The sequence below is a fragment of the Amblyomma mixtum genome, chromosome 6 (genome assembly GCF_055824585.1).
Source record: "Amblyomma mixtum isolate Tamu chromosome 6, ASM5582458v1, whole genome shotgun sequence".
NCBI classification, from domain to species: Eukaryota; Metazoa; Arthropoda; class Arachnida; order Ixodida; family Ixodidae; genus Amblyomma; species Amblyomma mixtum.
In genome coordinates, this window is record NC_143017.1 from 151,717,493 (window position 1) to 151,736,326 (window position 18,834).

The 18,834-nt window shown below is 44.7% G+C and overlaps 1 protein-coding gene across 1 annotated transcript; it reads left to right on the forward strand.

The window, feature by feature from the left end:
• The first annotated feature begins 392 nt into the window (after positions 1-392).
• LOC149340790 (cytochrome P450 3A24-like) lies at positions 393-18,709 on the forward strand. Its single transcript, XM_089549669.1, has 14 exons — positions 393-849; positions 2,128-2,224; positions 3,235-3,287; positions 3,363-3,459; positions 3,580-3,696; positions 5,521-5,609; positions 6,314-6,459; positions 6,577-6,692; positions 8,887-9,031; positions 10,488-10,648; positions 10,868-10,959; positions 12,725-12,868; positions 14,996-15,158; positions 18,146-18,709. Exons 1-14 carry the CDS (start codon positions 791-793, stop codon positions 18,227-18,229), a joined length of 1,563 nt encoding a protein of 520 aa, XP_089405795.1. The 5' UTR covers positions 393-790; the 3' UTR covers positions 18,230-18,709.
• Positions 18,710-18,834: the final 125 nt, after the last annotated feature.

Below are 18,834 nucleotides of genomic sequence, written 5' to 3' on the forward strand. Positions count from 1 at the left end.
CGGGCTGTTTGTGATGCGGTGATGGCGCTTTTTTTTGACCGGAAAAAAAGAAAGATGGTGCCGTGCTGTAATGAAGTGGCCAGCAAGGCTGATCTGCTCGCTTCGGTCTGGGTTCGAAACATGATTCGGGAGAAATGTTTTTAAAGAAATTTTATTTTTCCTTTTTTCCGTGATGAGGTCAGGGGGTTCTGTTCAGACTTTCTGGCACGGACAACAACGCCGGATTTTCCGCCTCAGCTTTAAAAGCCAAGTTGGCGAGATACGTTTCTGTTTACACCGGCGTCATTCTGCAAAAGAGTGAAGTGCTTCACCGGCGCCAATCTTATCAGAGGCTTTCATACACGTGCCGATAAAAGGCCGCTGTGCGGGGGATAAACAGGATACCGTGCTTCGGTCGTCAGGGGCTGCTACTCTCCGTCAAGGGCGCTCACTCGCTTCGGTAGCGTCGCCTGCCTTAAGTGACCTCACTCGGCGTACACCCAACTGCTGCTGCATGGCCCGACTAACACAGAACGGCACTCGGCCTGAGCGTCGCTTTTGTGAGGACGTGTAGTCGACTATTGCCCCCTTCAGCCCCACTTAAGACGCCCTGTCCTTTGCGCCTCAACTCTGATGATTCTTCGGATAATATGAAACTGCTTCTTGAGATGCGATTGATGTTCGATGGTATTTGCAGCAAGCCGAACATGCTCAGTGTTTTACTTCGCCTAAACACCGCTACAAGGTGACTGGCATTCTTGAAGCAAAATTTACCAACTGGCATCGAATTAAGAAAGATATCCGAAAAGAAATGACTGGGTTACTTGAATGGCTGCTGCTGGCAGGAACAGCCTTCATTCTACTCTATTTGTAAGTACCTGATTGTGACCTTTTCATAGATGCATTAACTTGCCGGCTGCCGTGAGTATTAACCTTACGGCGAAAGCTTTCCTCTTTTAATGCTGCGTACAAACACTCTGCAAGCACTATTAGAGATTTCAGAGCGGCCTACAGATTGAATTCTGACCATGCATCCACTACTCGATGAATTTCATAAGAGAGAGACGCCGACCAGAACATGAAATTCGATGTTGACGTTTCGGCGCCGAGAGCGGGTGCCTCGTTCACATGGAATCATACCAGAAAGGTTCGTCTTTAAAAGTAATCGCCGCAAGGATCGCTCGTAAATCGGATTAAGATTACCCTCGTTGCGATTAAGCGTATGTAACGTTGTCTGTATCACCAGAGATTCGAGATGAAGCCGTGATAATGTCAGTTTTTATTTTTCGATGATTCTTGCCTTTTCCTGATATATTTTGTGATTTTTCGTGACTGCGCGTTCTGCCAAGGCGTCATTGCGAGTATTTTCATTCTGCACATCACGAGCGTGTTGTTCTAAGCGCTTCTTATGACTTCCAGTTTCGGTGATGTAGACGCCGTTGCAATCTGAGCAAGGAATGTCGTAGACAACTCCTGGGAATCTTTCTTTCGGCAACTGGCCTTTTACGTTCATCAGCTGTTGTCCCATTTTGTTTGGCAGCGACATGGGCTACTTGCACGTCATATTCTCGTAATATACGGGCGAGACACTCACTTGTTTTCGGAACATATGGAATAGCCGCACGTTTCTTTGGTGGAAGAGCGGTGTTAGGTTGTCGGCGTCGTGACAGCTGTCATTTTGTTGACTTTATGAAATGACTTGGGTAACCACAGCTAGCGAAATCTTTCCGTACCGTTGCTGCATCCGCAGCTGCGTAATTGGTGCTTGTGCGTATTCTCTTGGCGGGCTGCATTAAACTGAAATGCTTAATGCAGCATGTATAAAAGACATGAATGAAATTTGCCCCCCCCGACGGGATTCCGTCATGCTCTCGACTTCAACTACTCGATGAAAACCCTCACGTGATTGAGCACAACCTTCGATATACAGGCACGAGCGCGAAGCTGTGGTGTTCGTATCTGGGTACCTCAATACTGAGCCACTGTTACTAATACGTCATCCTGAGCAGTTTGTCATACCAGCTACATTTATTGGTTGTAGAGCTTCTATCCTGAACCTGCACTGACAACAGCTGGTCTTTTCAGTTGATCACTTTGCACTGTATAGGTATAATAATCTCTAATGAGTATTTTATTATGTCTTTGCAGGTACGCCGGGAGGAACAGAAACTATTGGAAAAGCCAGAATGTGGTTCATGAGCCATTCTCTTTGTTGTTCGGTCCAGCCTTTGGCCTTTTGTTCAAGGTAAGGATATCAGTCACACTGCTATGTACCCATCTTTCCTGCTATGAAATGATATGCTGCACCATGCAGCATCTACTGTCCCGATATCCTCATCCATATATCGGATTTTACTTTCTTTATCTCCACTAGTCTGCACGACGTGGTATATCATGTCCTAACGACTGACCTCTACGGGCGAATTCATGAATAACCATAACTTCAAGAGCGACGAGAGGAGGCTGGTTGGAAAAGGGGTTACTGCCTCGTATGCACCACGCATTCTGTGGTTTTGTAATACAAATTTCTTGCTGTTTGGGGGCGAGAGAAAACGGTAATCAAAATCGGAGGATAACGCTGCAATAGTGGTCAGTAGAGCACGAAGTTTTCATTGAAGCGTTAAGTTACGTGTTGTAAAATCGGCATTCTGGCATATTATTTAGTAGGATGTTCTTGTGCGCTAGTTGGTTCATAGTTCTGACAAAGGTTAAAACAGCGCAAAAGACGAGGACGTCGGCAATGAGGAATACACAAAACACCACGGGCGAAGACTGCCAACTGCCTGTGGTGTTTTGTGTGATCGTTTCCAATGGCCTCGCCTTTTGCGTTGTTTTAACCTTTGCCGCTAGCATATTATGGTGCTGCTAAAGGAGGGATTGTCTTCAGACAGATGCTACTCACCTCGCTTGAAGCTCTAATAGGATACGCGTGCACTGCTTCTCGCGCTCGTGTTCTCTCAGCGTAATAATTTTTCTTACTGGATTTAACACTGTTTTGCTGCTGGGTTTAAGCTTAGAAAGCGTGCCCGGTTGGGGAGACTATATAAACGCTTAAGAAACGCATGAACAGCAGGGTTACGTCTAACAAACATGAGAGCAAAATGGAACCTTCGCTTGTATTACTACGCTAAGTGAGCTACCAGAGTGGCATGCTGGTAGGCACCAGACATTCGTAGCGTCAAGAGTCATTAAATGAACTTAAAAGAGAGAACCATCCAGTATACTTTCTTACACATCTCTGCCGTTCATTTTCAGCCCGTGCATGCTGTAGATCAAAAACGCTACGCGAAGATGGGCAGACTTTTTGGGTGAGTGACGGTGCTAGTTACTTTTCCTCAAGGTGCGAAGAACTTGAGTCACGAATTTCCACTCAACACACTCAGGTATTTCGAAGGAGCCAAGCCGGCGTTGATGGTGGGTGAGCCAGATCTGGTGAAGCAAGTGCTTGTGAAGGACTTTCCAGCGCTTTGCAACAGACGGGTACGCATGAACCGAAAATATGCGTCCATGCACGTTTGTATATAACGCCGGCGATACCACAGGTGTCAAACCTGCACAACTAAATGCTTTTTCTTTTCTTTCTGTCTTTTAAAACAAAAGCTGATTGATTTTTTCGACCCTATTTTGGACAACATGATGAGCACTGCTCCGGTGGAACTTTGGAGAAAGATAAGGCCCTCAACAAGTCCCGCATTTTCCACAGGAAAACTGCGCAAGGTGAGTAATTTTCCTCGTAGGCGATACATTGGAGAATGCCACTCTGCGGAGTGATGTCACACTCGTGCATACGAACAAAATAAATGCTCAGCTGATGTTAGAGGCGAAAAAATAAAGTGAAAACAACGCTGAAATGAGATTAATTCTTTACAAGGTGCAGAAAAACGCAGTACTTGAGCGTTACTAGAGAAGTAGTTCTTTAGGACTAAAAATATAGAGCACGAAAAAAGTTACCATCATTATCTAATTCATGCATTGTATTTACTCGAGTTTCGTCTGTATTGGGAAGCATTTTTTGCATGCAAGCTATTCTGCTTATTGGCCAGTGTCTTTGCTCTATAGTCAGATAGCTGCTTCGTCCATTCTTGAAACACCTTACAGAGAATAGCTCTGTAAGGTGTAAGGAATAGCTCACTTCAGAAGGGCACTTGCAAATGCTTGGGACACGAGCCTGACGATGAAAGAAAATGCGGAGGTTCACAAAGGTGCTGTGTTTTCGACTACAAAAAAAAAAGGTGCTAAACTCATTGAGGTTAACAGGAAGTGTCACAAAAGGATGACAAAGCAAGTCGCGTTGCATTAAACATAATTAGGTAACCACAGAATGATTTATATAGACAAACTGAAAATAAATAAAAAGGTAATTAAAGATTTAAAACGATGAAACAAGTTTCTAGAATTCGATCAAATTGTATTTTAGACACAAACAGTGCTGCTGATGCAGCCGGATCACAACTAGCGGCAGCTAGCCTTATAAAACTGATCTATAGACTGTTTATTAACTTCTTATAGACTGTATTGATTTTCTATAAATATTTTATTCTGTCTCTTCATAGTATATAGACTGTCTATAGGCAAAAGTCTACTAAAAGTGTGTGGCCTTAGAACTAGATTGTCTATAGCGTGTCTCTGGAGTTTGTATTGCCTGTAGACTAGTCTACAGGATCTGCCTATAGAAAGTCTATAGACGTTAAAGAGAAAAAGTCTATGGAGCAACTATAGACTGTCTAAAGAAATTTTCTGTAAGAATTGTCTGCTGACTAGAGTTATCATCTTCAGGCCTTTCCTATTTAAATTTTACTCTTGATTCCATAACTATTTATATTTTTGTATTAGTATTATCGACGCCTTTCACCTGCGATACCGCACTGATGCAGGCTTCGGCAAATTATCCGCTACTAATACAAGTGGGGTAGGGTTGGCTGGAAACACGTCTGGAAGTTGAAATCTTGCTTTAGGATGGCACGAGACACTTTGCCGAAATAAACACTGCTATTGTTACGGGGGATGTTACGGGGAAGTCTGTATTGACGGCTGCGCTGCGATGGCCACCACTCAACTCAGAGACTCCAAGGGCCCAGCTTCACACTGTCAGCGTCGTCGTCGTTCAGCGCACCGCCACTTCGTCGTTCACGATTCCTTTACGATTCATGCGCGAGTCGAGTCCACTGATACAGTAACCCGTTCACTGGTAACACTATCAGAGGTCATTTAACCTTAAGCGTCTGTTCTACAGTCACATGAGAAGACGTTATTTTAATCACAAGTGTCCAGCTGCACTTTTAGACAAGCAACATAATGTAAGAGCGTTTTTCGTTACTGTGAAGGGAGATCTACTGTTGGAATGAAATACGTGTTTGAGGATGTCCTTTCGGTGCCTGCTCACAGGACGGAAACTTCCGCAGTCATTTAAGATGCTTAGTGGCACCTTGAAGTTTGTTTTGGCGACTTTATTTAGGCCTTTGATAGACACGAGTTAGCGACGTAATTTGTTTCCTTGGTTATTGGCTGGAACAGAAACAAAAAAAAATTTACATTTTTCAGATGAACAACTTAATCCAGGAATGCGCCATGGTCACCTCAGATCATCTCAAGAAAACAGCTGAAGAAATGAAAAATATTGACATGAAGCAGTAAGCGCAATTTTATTTTTTACCTTGAGGTGAAAGTGCACTCTTTGCCTGCGATCAATTTTGTAGATGACAACTCCGAAGTGAGGGGTAGGCCAGCGTAGGAAGGTACAATTTGAGTCAAGCGAGCTTCTTGCCATAAGGAAACTCCCCTGAGACTCAACTGAAGAGCAGCTGTCGGTTGCTGAACTGGAATCAGGGCGGTTTGCTGTTTGTGTAAGCAATTCCATATGTACTGCGCATCGCTGCGCATGAGCCATGTCGTGTCATGAAAACGTTGCAGACTTGTTGCAAAAGCTAACGGAAAGAAAAACGAAGCACTATGGACTTCCAGTTTCCTAGCTGGTTTCCGTTTTAAGCTCGTGAACGTCTTGCGCTGCCTTTTCGCATATGTACTTGTTCGATATATTTCGCGCCGGAATACTCAGCCTAAAATCGCAGTGGTCAGAGCATACAGCTATTAATATACACCACTGTTCGTTAGAAATCTGTGTTGTAGATTGCTTATCAAAGAGTTCCTAGGCCCATTTTGGCCGGTCCAGTAAATGAACCACCGTCTTACCAGTGCTCGTAGTTTTGTTTTGCACCTGAATTGGCTGCAGCCCCTCTTATTGATGTTTTCTCTCGAGCAACCTACACTAGTGCAATTATACGCTTGATTTAGGAATAACCAGCGGTGAATGGTAAGCGTGGTTTCCTCCTTCCAGGTTCTACGGCCACTACGCGTTGGACGTCATCGCGAGCACCGCGTTCGGCACGAAACTTGACTCGTACACAGACGCTGCCAATGAATTCGTGACGAAAGCGAAGAAGGCATTCTCAGGAGGAATAAGTCTGGCTGTCGTAATCTTCGGTAAGGACAATAAGTCGGATTTTTTTTTTTTCAGGTTCTAGCTGAAAAGGTACAAAGAGAATATAGTCAGGATACCTCTAACTGTTAAATGTGACAGTGATTTGTGTTCTGTTGCAGTTTTATGCCCTGGATTGGTGAAATTGCTCAAGGTGAAGCTCCTTAAGCCTGAGCCATTTCATTACTTCAAGCAAGTTTGTGTGGCAATTATCCAAGAAAGAAAACGAAAGCGAACAGTAAGTGGTCTTACCGCAATATTGTTCTAAGAATTTTCCTTTTCGCTGCTATAACTTTGAACTGTTCAGTTGCTAACATCTCTGATTTCGCTGTTAAGCGAATTATCGTGTGTACTTCATGTTTTTAATTTATGATCACTGTTATTTAAAACCGCATGTTTTTCTGAGTTAGTTCTGTGCATACCAGAGCATGCACAATATTGGCTGATAGTTTGCACGTCTGTCCTACCTATGCGGTTGATTTCTTCGTGCCAAAAGACATGTCCTGGCGCCAGACATGCACAACGGCAGGCTTGGTGAAAGCATTTGCCTGCTTCTACAAAAACCGCGATATAAATTAGACAGTGAGGACAACTTCGTCAAGTTTTTCTTCTGAGTGGACATCGGTTGTTTGGCTTTTTTCCTGACGTTTTTTTCCGACAAAAGACGTATTCATGGGAGGGGAACTTGGAGTTGAAAAAGAAACATTTTTTTTTATTTGAGCTTGATTCAAACTCCTGGATAAGTGATGAAAAGAGCCTGTCGATCACTAATTGGAAATGGATCTTGGTGTGGTTTAGCGTAAGAGATCCGCAATCAAAAAGTTATTCACGTCGTCGTAACTTGCTTGTGATAAAGGCATTAGCGGCTACACCTCTATTCCATTTTTTACTTTTTCTATGTTGTGAAAGCTTCGTTTTCAGTGAAAAATCGCCTCTTTGTGATTACGACGTGGTAATGAGTTGACATATGGTAGTTTAAGATAGTCCTCAGCGTCTACCGTTCATATTAAACAAGGGGTCTATAGTGACGTATAGTTCACAGAGTTTCGACTAAAATAAAGGGCGTGATTTGTAATATAAGTCAAGCTCGTTGAAATAAGACAAGAGAAAATTTTGCATTCGGAACAGAAATGCCTGCTGTACATAGGGAAGTAAATCTGTCGCAGCGGCAGACCTCTATCGTAAGTGGTGGGGCAGCGGCCTCAATAGTAATAACCGTGTATATTTTCCACCGTGCGGCATGATCTCCTGTGGTTATAATTGAACTGGTTGGTTTGGTTTGGTTTATGGGGTTTAACGTCCCAAAGCGACTGAGGCTATGAGAGACGCCGTAGTGGAGGGCTCCGGAAATTTCGACCACCTGGGGTTCTTTAACGTGCACTGACATCGCACAGTACACGGGCCTCGAATTTCTCCTCCAAAGAAATTCAACCGCCGCGGCCGGGATCGAACCCGCGTCTTTCGGGCCAGCAGCCGAGCACCATAGCCACTGAGCCACCGCGGCGGCCATAATTGAACTGGTATCGTTGCGACGGGAGAAAAATTCTTCAATTTTGAAAGAGCCTGTTGATTCAAGGGCGGGGGGGGGGGGGGGGGGGGGAAGCTCTGTAATACTGCAGAAATTATTCTTGCTGCTACTAAACGTTCTATGCGAGAGGAGTACAGAAATATTCATGTTTAGATAGAGTCAGTCTACCATGCTGATCAACTGGCATATGACTAAACAAAATAAAAGGACGGAAGTATAAATGCGTTCGCAAAGAGTAGGCGTGAACACACGTGAATAGACTTCGACCTCACATCCATGTGCTCCTGTCATCATCATCTTCATCAGCTCCCCCACGGCGATGTCTGCGTATCTTTAATTTCTTCTTGCTTTTCGCCCCTGATATGGGGCCGCGCCGGCCGCGCTTTCTGCTTGCTGCATCACGTGTCTGAAGCGCTGAAGGCGATGCTCTAGAGGGCTATTACTTCTAGCGCTGCTTGAGTTCATTTGGTTTGTTGCTCGTTTGATGTGAGGTGAGTGGCGTCCCTTGCTCTCATTATTTGACCCTGCCAGTTACGAAACTCACTCGCTCGAGACGGAGGGAGAAGCTGGGCTGAAACGCGTTTTTCGCCGTTCATGAGAATTTCACGCTGAAATCTGATCTTATTTTGACCTTCAAGCCCTTTCCAAATCACTTTAACTGTCCGGGCATAAAACGACACTGTTTTACGAACTAGAAAGGGGAGGCGATGCGAAGCTAAAAGTATCTTATATCGCAGACATCTTGAATATTGTACGCCTTTTGAGTTACCCTCACCCGCTTAGTCCACTGAGGTCACGAGTCAGTTTCGTTATACAACTGTTGCATGTTGGCTGTAGTTCAGATTCCATTTGAAAGAGGCATAAAAGTATAAGCAGTGTATGAAGCAATTCATTTCTACCCCAGCGCCGCGAAGACTTCTTGCAACTCATGATGGACGCTCAAGAAGGAAATCTCGCTGAAGGCGCTGAAACTGCGCCCGGAAATGAATCAGCGGAAATCTTCAACCTTGAGTCAGAAGTTAAGAATGACGCAACGTTTGTCACCAGAGGTGAGCGTGAAACCGGGGAGCCATTGAACAAGCGCACAATTGTCATAACGAGTTTGCTTGGTGGTGAAGTACCGTACGCTCAATTTGTTTTGTAATCCAAATAGACTACAAGCCTACTGAGAAAGGAGTGAACACAGAAAGAGGGAAAGTAAACAGCTTCACCGGAGCAAAGTTCAAGTTGGTGGCGAAACAAATTGAAGCCTGTTTTGCTGCCCTCCGCAGGAGGAGAGAAAAGCAGCCGGACGTTTCCCTCGGCGGTAATGCTTATCTCAGCGACAGCGGGAGTGGTACGAAATGCTAATAGCAGTGGAGGCATTGAGTAACTCTCGTTACTGGTGCAGTATGTCTGTTGTGTTTATGCCTCCCCACTCGCATAGTGGTTCGTGGGGCGCAACGGGTGCAGCGCAGCTGTCAGATGACGACAAAGAAAGTTTAAAGCAGGAGGAGAGAGAGAGGGTTAATTCGCTCCGAAGAATTAGAAGTAGGGGAGCTCAGAACAGAGGAAAAGAGGTTCGTAGGGTGCAGCGAATGCGACCTGTAAGAGGACGAGAAAGAAAATTCAAATGAGTAGGAGATAGAGAGAGTGAAAGCGCTCTGAAGAATTAGGAGGATAGGGAACACTCAGAATAAGGGAAAGAAGTTCGTGGGGAGCGAATGGTGCAGTCTGAAAAATGATGACAAAGTTCAAAGGAGGAGGAGAGAAAGTGAAAGCTCTGCGAACAATTAGGAGGAGGAGGGGAATTTAGAACAGGCGTAGTGAGGTTCGTAGGGCCAAAAGAGTGCATCCGAGCGCACTCCCCGCTTGTAGATCGCGTGACTTCTCAACTCGTCTGTTAGGTCGGACTATGGGCTCCTTCGTTACCGTACTGATGAAAGAGGAAGAGGTCGGAAGACGTGAAAGGTTTGTGCGACTTATGTCAGGATGAAGCAACACACGCAACTTCTGTGCTAGTCAAGCGCATTAATGAGAAACGCAATTGAAAACAAATTTGTGAATTTGTAATAAAAGAGACAGAGTATGGTTTGTTAAAACCATCGAATGCAAAATCTTTTACACCTTTTTCCAGTAGCACAGATAAGTTGGAAATTGTTCGTTAGACACTGAGTTTCAATCTTCTGGTTATATCCAGAAATTTATTTTCTCTTTTAACTTCAATGTCAGGAAGCGGGCTTCCGGGAAGCGGGCGGTCAGTAAGCGTGTTTTAGTACGACGGGTAGCGAAACCAGCCTCAAGTTAACAGTTTGACTAATGGACTATCCAGGTAGTTCTCTACCTGATGACCGATAAGCTCTCCAAGTCAAATGAATTAGACTTTAACTTTGACTGCCCCCGTTTAGAAGTTAGTCTTGCTTCCATCATTTAAGATTCAAGCGCTGAAAAATGAGGCTGGTAATGCCCTCTGTGCCACCAGGGCGTGCGCCAGACAGCTGCCGCTTGTCTTTCACCCCTCTGCAGCCCTGTCTGAAGACGAGGCACTGGCGCAGTGTGTGCTCTTCTTCCTCGCCGGCCACGACGGAACCTCCTCCGTCCTCGCTTGCGCGGTCCGCCTTCTTGCGCTGAACCCCGAAGCCCAGGCTACGCTGCGCGTTGAAGCTGACGAATGTTTCGCGACACATGTAAGTGCACGTGCGTCAAGCTCCAGCTAAATTCTTACGCGCCACACAAGATTCTTGGTTTGGACCACGTTAAGTAGTGCTTTCCCATCAAAACGTCATTGCGGGAAACAAAGAAACGAGCTGCTGTCATGTCATTCTGGTTTTACCGATTTCAGCAGCTGTGTTTTACGTTACCGAGAGATGGCGTAAAACACAGCTGCATTTCTTTCGTATTTGCAGGGGAAGAACCCAAGCCTTGACGCCATAAGCAGGTTGCCTTACCTGCACTGCGTTGTGTCAGAGACCTTGAGGCTGTATCCACCTGCTCCTCGGTACGTACACATGAAGCCACCCGGTGAATGAAATCCGGTCAACTGTCTCTGGACGGAAATTATGGTTTTGATCATGTAAGCTATTCTTTAACTTATACTCATGACAATGAGACAATGACTCGCTGGCAATGAGAATTATTGTGCCCACTAAAACACTAAAATAGTCTACGAGGCACAGAAGACCGATAAAAGGTAAAAAACCTTCGTCCAGTAAATTAGATACGGTTGAGGTAACTTTTGCGTTTGCTGTTTTGATGCTACGTGCCAACGAATAGAACGGCTGTTTGAAAAGGAAACGTGAGATTTTAGGGATTAACACACCGGCGCATTTGCTTGTGTTCTCTTAAAAACGTTTGAGCGTACACTGTAACCACAAAAGGAATATAAAAGATCTCAGCTGTCCTCTAGCGCACTCCCTTTACGGGGCAGAATATGCTGCCGGAGCCCGGGGGTAGATTACCGCCACTAAAAATACGGAATGTCAAAGGTTTGCAACGGAAGCAAATTCTCTCTTAAAAACCAGCGAAGTTCTGGTAGTTACGAGGTTTCTAACCGAGGCTTCAACCTCCTCTATTTCTGCGAACCTCAAGACCTCCGGTGCAGCGTTTGAAACCCTCTTCCCATTGCTAACTGCATCTAATTCCTATGCTTTGCAGTGGGAATACACCTCTGTTGTCATGAGTAACTGCACACTGGACACTGTGTTAGGTGCTCGCGTTATTGAAATGCTTTAGGATATCGCCGCTGCTGGTTGAAGCGTCAACTGCGCATTCACTTGTCCTATCTTGAAGCGTACTCTTAGGGAACATTACAAAGCGTCAGGAAAGGCCCAGAAATGAAATGCTGCATTGCGAACCCAATTTGATGAACTCATATAAGGTCATACTGTGTATACCATAGATGTTCAATGATCTGCCCGATTACCTTTTTGACTCAAACGCTCGCAATCAGTAACGTGATGTCATTGCTAGGCTTGAGGAATTGTGAATCCATGTTGTAATTTCTCAATGAAAGCTAAGTGCGGCAGTAACGTAGGCTGTTGCTGCTGCCGGCCAGCGGTCTACACGCCAAATTGTGGCTTTGGCGTGCCCGCATCCTGTATTTATATCCCTGATTTTGTTATTATTATTGCTCCGCTGACAGAGGGTCGAGATCCAGAACTACATCGACGTGCTGCACGAGCGATTTTAATGAATTTTAAATTGGCGTTGCTGTAGAATGAGTCTGTCATTTATGTCATTTGCAACTGCTGTGATAGTGCTGCAAACGAACCCGCTAGCAAGATAGCTACCGCAGCGTTGACAGCGAGGCTGCTAGGAATTGTACAAAAGGCAGTCAAGATGACTAGTGAGGTGGTAGTGAGAATGTACCATGTGACATTGAGGGCCGCTGTCCCCTTTTTGCATCATCACACAAAGAGGAGGAGTGTTCATAAGATTGCCGGAGGTTTGGGAAATGAGCGCAAGTCTAGTTGAAGGGCCAACAAAACCGTCAATCTGATACTCAGGACTAGAACTGCAGCGCATTCTGAAACTTAGAGCTAGCTTTGCCTGGACGACGCAAGCAACGGAGTCGCTTATGTCGGTTCTGCGACGCGCAGGTCTCGTCGGGCGTGTGTAAAAATAGCTTTTGACGTAAGCGTGTGTTAGTAACATCGTGTTCTATACGCTAGCGTGGGGACCAACCTAACATCTTTTTTTTTTTTAGCCAATCACTCAAGAGTTTGTTATCGTGTGCATTAAGATTTCGTTTCTTCCCCCTTCAGGATCGACAGGACCGCTCACGTAGACTATACCCTCGGTGGCACATGTATTAGAGTGCCCAAAGGCAGCATCGTCACAGTGCCTGTCTACGCTGTGCATCGTGACCCGGAATTTTTTCCCGATCCAGAAAAATTTATACCCGAAAGGTGAGAGCCCTCGTAAGTTAAGTATAAGGGCCCAGTTGATCGATTCCGGCATAATATTATAAAAGTGCTGAAGATGTTGCTTGAAAGTACTTTCGGATTGTCACGATAAGAAGGAACAACTTCAGTAAAGTACAGTCTTTGTCAAAAGTAACCAGGCTGCATGGTTTGCTTCTAGCTCGTACAGTGGAGCCCTTACAGCTTCCCTGAAGCTGAAATGGTCGTTAAAGGTAAGGACTGGGGGTCTTCTTACCTTCCAACATGTTTTGATCTTTAAGAAAACCACAAGGGCTCCATTATACAAGCTAGAAGCAAACCACGCAGCCTGGTTACTTTTGAAATTTTTAAAAATTTCAAAAGTAAACATAAGCATATAAGAGGCAAAAGAAAAAATGCATGCCAGGTGGATCATGAATCATCCTTTGTGCCATGTGCAGAGGGAGTGGTATATGACATACCTTTTAAATGCGGCAAGAATTACATTGGGCAAACCGGGAAATGCATAAATACACGCTTACGTCAGCATAAAACCTCTTTCAATGGTGCTCCTTCATCAAATCTGTCCCTTCATTACAGAGATTGTCATCTGAACAAACCCGGTGTGTCTAATAAAAAAGCATGCTTTCCACTGCTTAACAGGGCAAAGATTAAATTCAGACATCCAGATCAGCTGACTAGGGAGTTGTGTGAAGCCTATCATATTCACAAGAACAGCGACACGTGCGTTAGCACACCATCTGTAAACTTACATGAATGTGAAATTTTGTATCTAGATTCTTAACTTTCTTTTGCGTGCTTTTTGCGGGAAGCGCAGGCGTTTTAGGTTGTCAGTTGTGTGCATATAATCTGTGTTTTTTCAAATAAACTTCCAGTTGTTAGTAGCGCCTGTCCTTGTCTTCCTTCTCTGTTCTCGTTCCTAGTCGCAGCGCTGGTGAAATTTTAAAGATGTACCAACTAGCTCAAACCACCATTTTGCTCGGTTACTTTTGACAAAGACGGTACATAAGCAAACATAGAGACGGATCTCAACATTATAAAGTAGTTAATATTGGCAGAGATGAAACGAAGACGACCGAAGTTTGCGTGTTTGTTCTTTATGAGTGAATCGGCTACTTGCACACAGTCCCCGAGGCCTAGATTACTTGCACTGTCGCGTACTTGGCAAGCAGTGCATTTTTCAAGCGATGACCTAAAATTGAGCGCAACGCAGCGAGTTATGGAAAGGAACAGTATGGGTGTAACTTTGAGAGAGGTAAAGACCATAGTAGCTCAGGTTGTAGTCGAAATCAAGGAGAAGACATGGGCATGGGCAGTGCATGCAATGTGGGTTAAAGATAAAGGATGGTCTTTAAGGGTAAGGAGCTGAATGAGGTGAGAATGAGGCGGAATTGTCAGTGCAATTTAAAGAACCCCAGGTGGTCGAAGTTATCCGGAGCCCTTGATTGAACGGTGTTTCTAGCTTCGGGCAAACAGACGAAGCAAAGAAACAATAGTTTTAATTAGATAAGCTTTCAAAAGAAGCGAGCGTCAGCGTCATAGGAGAAACCTCGGGCAAGGCATGTCAACAAATGGCTTGGCCAGAGTTTGTGACTGTCGCCAATAGGCCAATAAATTTTCAACGTCTTGCTTACTCTTTTTCTGCTCATGGGCAGAAATTATCTCAATTAACGCCAAATGCAGAGCGACTGCAATAGCTGCGATTTGTTAAGTTTGCGCGTCAGTGTTACAGAATACCCAGATGTGCTGATGCGGCCCTTAAATGAGTCAGAAGTTAGAACCCCTCAGTAATCACCTTGTTTACTTTTAAATCTCTACTCAGCTTGTGTGCATGAGTTCAGCAGCATTTCAGTTGTGTTCAGTTTATGTTGCTTCTGGGAAATAGCGAAATGGAGGCAAGTATTATCAGAGCTTGAGACAGTGCGCTTTATATATACTGCTTATACAGTTAGTATTTAGAATTGCAGAAGGATAACCGTTGAGGAAGACTCATTAAGAAGAGGGTTCGTGTGTGTCGGCCTCAGTCGCTGTGCTTTGTAGAGTTTAAAAATGAACTCTTACCAACTCGGCGATGTACGTATTCTGTTACGATTCACAAGAGCGTTTGAACCTAGATTGGTGCTTTTTCTGCAGGTTTAGCGATGAGAATGCCAGTTCCATACGACCTTATTCGTACTTGCCTTTCGGTGCTGGGCCTCGCAACTGCGTCGGCATGCGCTTAGCACTGCAGACCGTCAAGCTAGCTCTCCTGCACTCCGTACACAGCGTGGAGTTTGTGGCAACGGAAAAAACGAAGGTGAGTACGAAATTTTTTGCAGTGTGTGTACAGGGTGTTTCACCTAAGACTTTACACTATTTTTAAAAATAGGCATTTTGAGTTAGATGATCGCTTTTTCGGCATAGCACTGGAAGCGGTGAAGTAAGCTTAACAGAATACAGCTAACACGTGTTAACTAGCATGCTGGTTAACTAATATTGAATAATTAACTTTTTAACCATTACTGTTAGGCTCCTTAATTATTTACAGGCGTGTAGCCCACCATAAGCAATATCCGTATCAGTTTTTGGAATTTCAAAAACGCAGTTACCCTCGGCGCTGGGGTCCAACAAATTTTGCTTACATCGTGCCAAAATAAATGCGCTTTCGAGAGGGTTGCAAGCAAAGCAACCCCTCCAGTGCACCTAACTCGTCAAAGCCAAATTTTGTTGGACCACAGCTCTGAGAGTAGCCACGTTCTCGAAATTCTAAAAAATGATATAGATATTACTTATGGTGGGCTACACGCCATTCGATAATTATGAAGCCCAACAGTAATAGTTAAAACGTTAACTATTCAGTATTAGTTAACCATCCTGATAGTATTCTGATGTACTACACCGCTGACAATGCTATGCCGAAAAAAGCGCTCTTCTAACTCAGAAAGCCTATTTAAAAAAAAAAATGTGTCACATCTTAGGTGAAACACCCTATATATCACAGCGGTAATGAGTGCTTTGCGCCCGATCTGTCAATATTTTACCTCTCTAGAATTCTGCGGGATTATGGAAGCTACAGCTGGTATTGCGGGGTCATGCGGCACGGACAAAAGCGCTTTTTATTCACAAAGCGTCGGCAAGGTGCAGCTAATCGGAACGGTCGAAGGTTTGGCACCGAAAGTGGCATTTATTGTGAGACGTATAGGTAGCGCTCGCCTGCCGCATCTGGCACGCGGCGCGTTTTTTGGTGCCAAAAAACGTCCCATACGGGGCAGATTTTACGCACAGCCGCACATCTGCATTTCTTAGCCACTTCATTTGCACTGTCCATTTTCAGTGTCCATCCGGTTACACCACAAAACGTTTGTGGTCTTAATTTCTTCATCGTCCTCTTTGTTTAGAAAAAAAGTAATTCTGTTCCGTCTTTCAGAAATAAACATAAATAAAAGCGCTAAGTGTCTGGTGCCATGCCATCGTGAAGTGCAACAGTACGACGGAGCTATGATGTTTTCAGAATATGAAGCTGGCGCAAACACGTGGGCTCGGTGTGAAGTGTGAAAGGAGGAGAGAATCCGGGAGATTCCGAGCTGTCATTGTTTTGGTTCGGTTGCTATTAATTTTGTGACTTTGAAGTTGATTTTCGAGCGGTATATTGTAACACGTAATTTTTTTTTCTCGGCTAGGGGGTCTATACTGGGACTCGCTATTTTCTCAGTACTAGCCTCAACATATTAACTGTTGGCTGAACATCGATGCAATTACAAGCGAAATATTTGTCCCTGTTTCTTTGCTGTAGAAAATACTGGGTAAGAAAGGCGAAATTGCGACATATAATGGCACGTTGCTAAAAGGCCAATATTCAGTATGGCGATGGTCACTGTGCAACAAATTATCAGAAAGATTCCACGTTTCCGCGCCTTTGTCACCGCAAGTTTTCCCATTCCATGAGGTTGTAAAAGCATTTACTGTGGCAGCACGGATATGAACAGTTAATACGCCCACCGAGCTTCCACGCAGTGTGAAATAAAAAAAATATGATACTAAAGCTTCGCACAGTTGTTCACTTGCTATACCTTCCATTGGGAAGAAGTTGCTGTAAAGCCAGCTTGACGATGGAGCGCGAGAGTGAGACAGATCGCTTCCTCGATAAAAATTTAATGCCTCCCGAAAGCGTAACAGCGCTTAAAAAGCATTTGTTGTGCTTAAGACTTTGAAAACTTACTATTTGTTTACGTATACTGATCTACAGATAGAAGCCGGGAAAATACGCTCAATAGACTTCTCTCTGAGAAACTTCTACGAGCTCTTGTGGGGACTCTGCCCCCTTTAGAGGAAACGCAAAATTCGGAGCCCTCTGCTTGGTGCTGCTGTGACAGTCTATGGCGCCGATCAGGTGAAACAATAGACCCAGTATACATGCAGCTAAACACCGTGCGGCGATACAGACAGTACTGCTGTTCGCACGCATACCACGCGCCGCGCCGGTTTGACCGTCGGCCTGAGTATCTAACTCCAAGGATGCATCGCGGCGCGGTGGCGTAGCGCACGTAACTGCTTGTGAAATCGGTCCCTCGACGGCGGTCTGATGGCTGGTGTACCGTCTGCAGTGGTGCGCAGTTTCAGTGACACAGGGAACATCAGTTTGAAACATATGCTCCGGACAGACGGAATTCAGGATGGTGAAAGTAAACATAGCAGGTAGTCTCGTCTCGGGCCCTACTACTGTGCCGTGGGTGAGGGAAATGTCAATTGCACTTGAAAATATTGTTGTGCATAACGCCAAAATAACTGTGAAAGAAAAGTACATTAAGGAGAAGTGCAGGGGAGCAGATGACTAAAAGCAATAGTAGAACGCCTTCTTGAAGTATGAAAGATGTTTGCGCCAACGGTGCCAATGGGACACAAGAGGACACAGAATTAACAGGGCGCGGATTGAGTCCTGTCAACTCGCCGTTCGACCAAATTTGTCATTATATCCGCATTTCCGCATGCGTTTAAAGTTGCTTTCAAACTCGAAAGTGTGTACTTTTCCAGTTGTGGTAGCAATGAGGCTTTTCCCTGTCGGCTGGCTTCCTGACGAATGACTTTGGAAGGAAGTTGAGCGTAAAGAAATATGGCTGCTCCGTAATCTGTGTGCACGTGTACGAATACAAATAGTTGGAAAGAATTTTGCTTTTAATGTGCTGTGAGAGCTCACGTCACCACTTTGCGGCACTGTATTCAGTTTTTTTTTTCGTGTGTGTGTGTCTCGCAACTGATTGTTCTGATTATTTGTGACTTAGCTGCTTCTTTGACCTTCTTTTCCAGGCTCCACTCGAGTTCGTTAAGGGCATCGGAATTCTCAAAGCCAAGGATATCACCGTTGGCGTCAGAAGGAGACCAGATCTTTGAGAGGGTGTTTGTTTCCCTTGATATTCACGCTCTTGACAATAATGAACGAGTGCAGGAATTTTTCAGTTTGCTAACTAAATGCTCATACTCCACTTTCAGCAAAGATTCTTTCATATTTTTAAGCAATATTCTTGTGCCTGCAACCTTTTCACACAGAATAAAAAAGACAACACTGCTGACATGAGACAAGATAGAAATGACACACTTCTAGAGGAAGATATGGTATCAGTTTCGACTAAAAGTAAGCATTTTGCCAAATACAAACGTCAAGTGGTGCGAGATAACATTTTTAAGCGTTCACATTTTCGTGCGCGTCCTGCACCAAGCGTACAACACTCTGCAAGTGCGATAGGTGGTGGAGGGGCGTGTTTTGGCATGCTGCATTCTTCAAGAACGAGTTCTACCGGGGACATTTTTATTTTTACGTGCTTTGGTCAATGCGGCGGATAGCTTTAAAATAAAGCTGCCATTAAAAACCGACGCCATCTTTACCATTTGTCGAAGCCCTTTGGGCTGTACCCGTCGTGACGGCTCAGTGTCGACGTTTTGGCCACGAAACTCAAGTTTGCACGACTGTCCGGATCCCGGCCACGGCGGCTGCATTT

Coding starts and splice junctions, on each gene's coding strand:
- LOC149340790 (XM_089549669.1), top strand. CDS start 791: ATGACTGGGTTACTTGAATGGCTGCTGCTGGCAGGAACAGCCTTCATT. Junction 3,288..3,362: donor AAGATGGGCAGACTTTTTGG/GTGAGTGACGGT, acceptor CAACACACTCAG/GTATTTCGAAGGAGCCAAGC. Junction 6,693..8,886: donor AAAGAAAACGAAAGCGAACA/GTAAGTGGTCTT, acceptor TTTCTACCCCAG/CGCCGCGAAGACTTCTTGCA.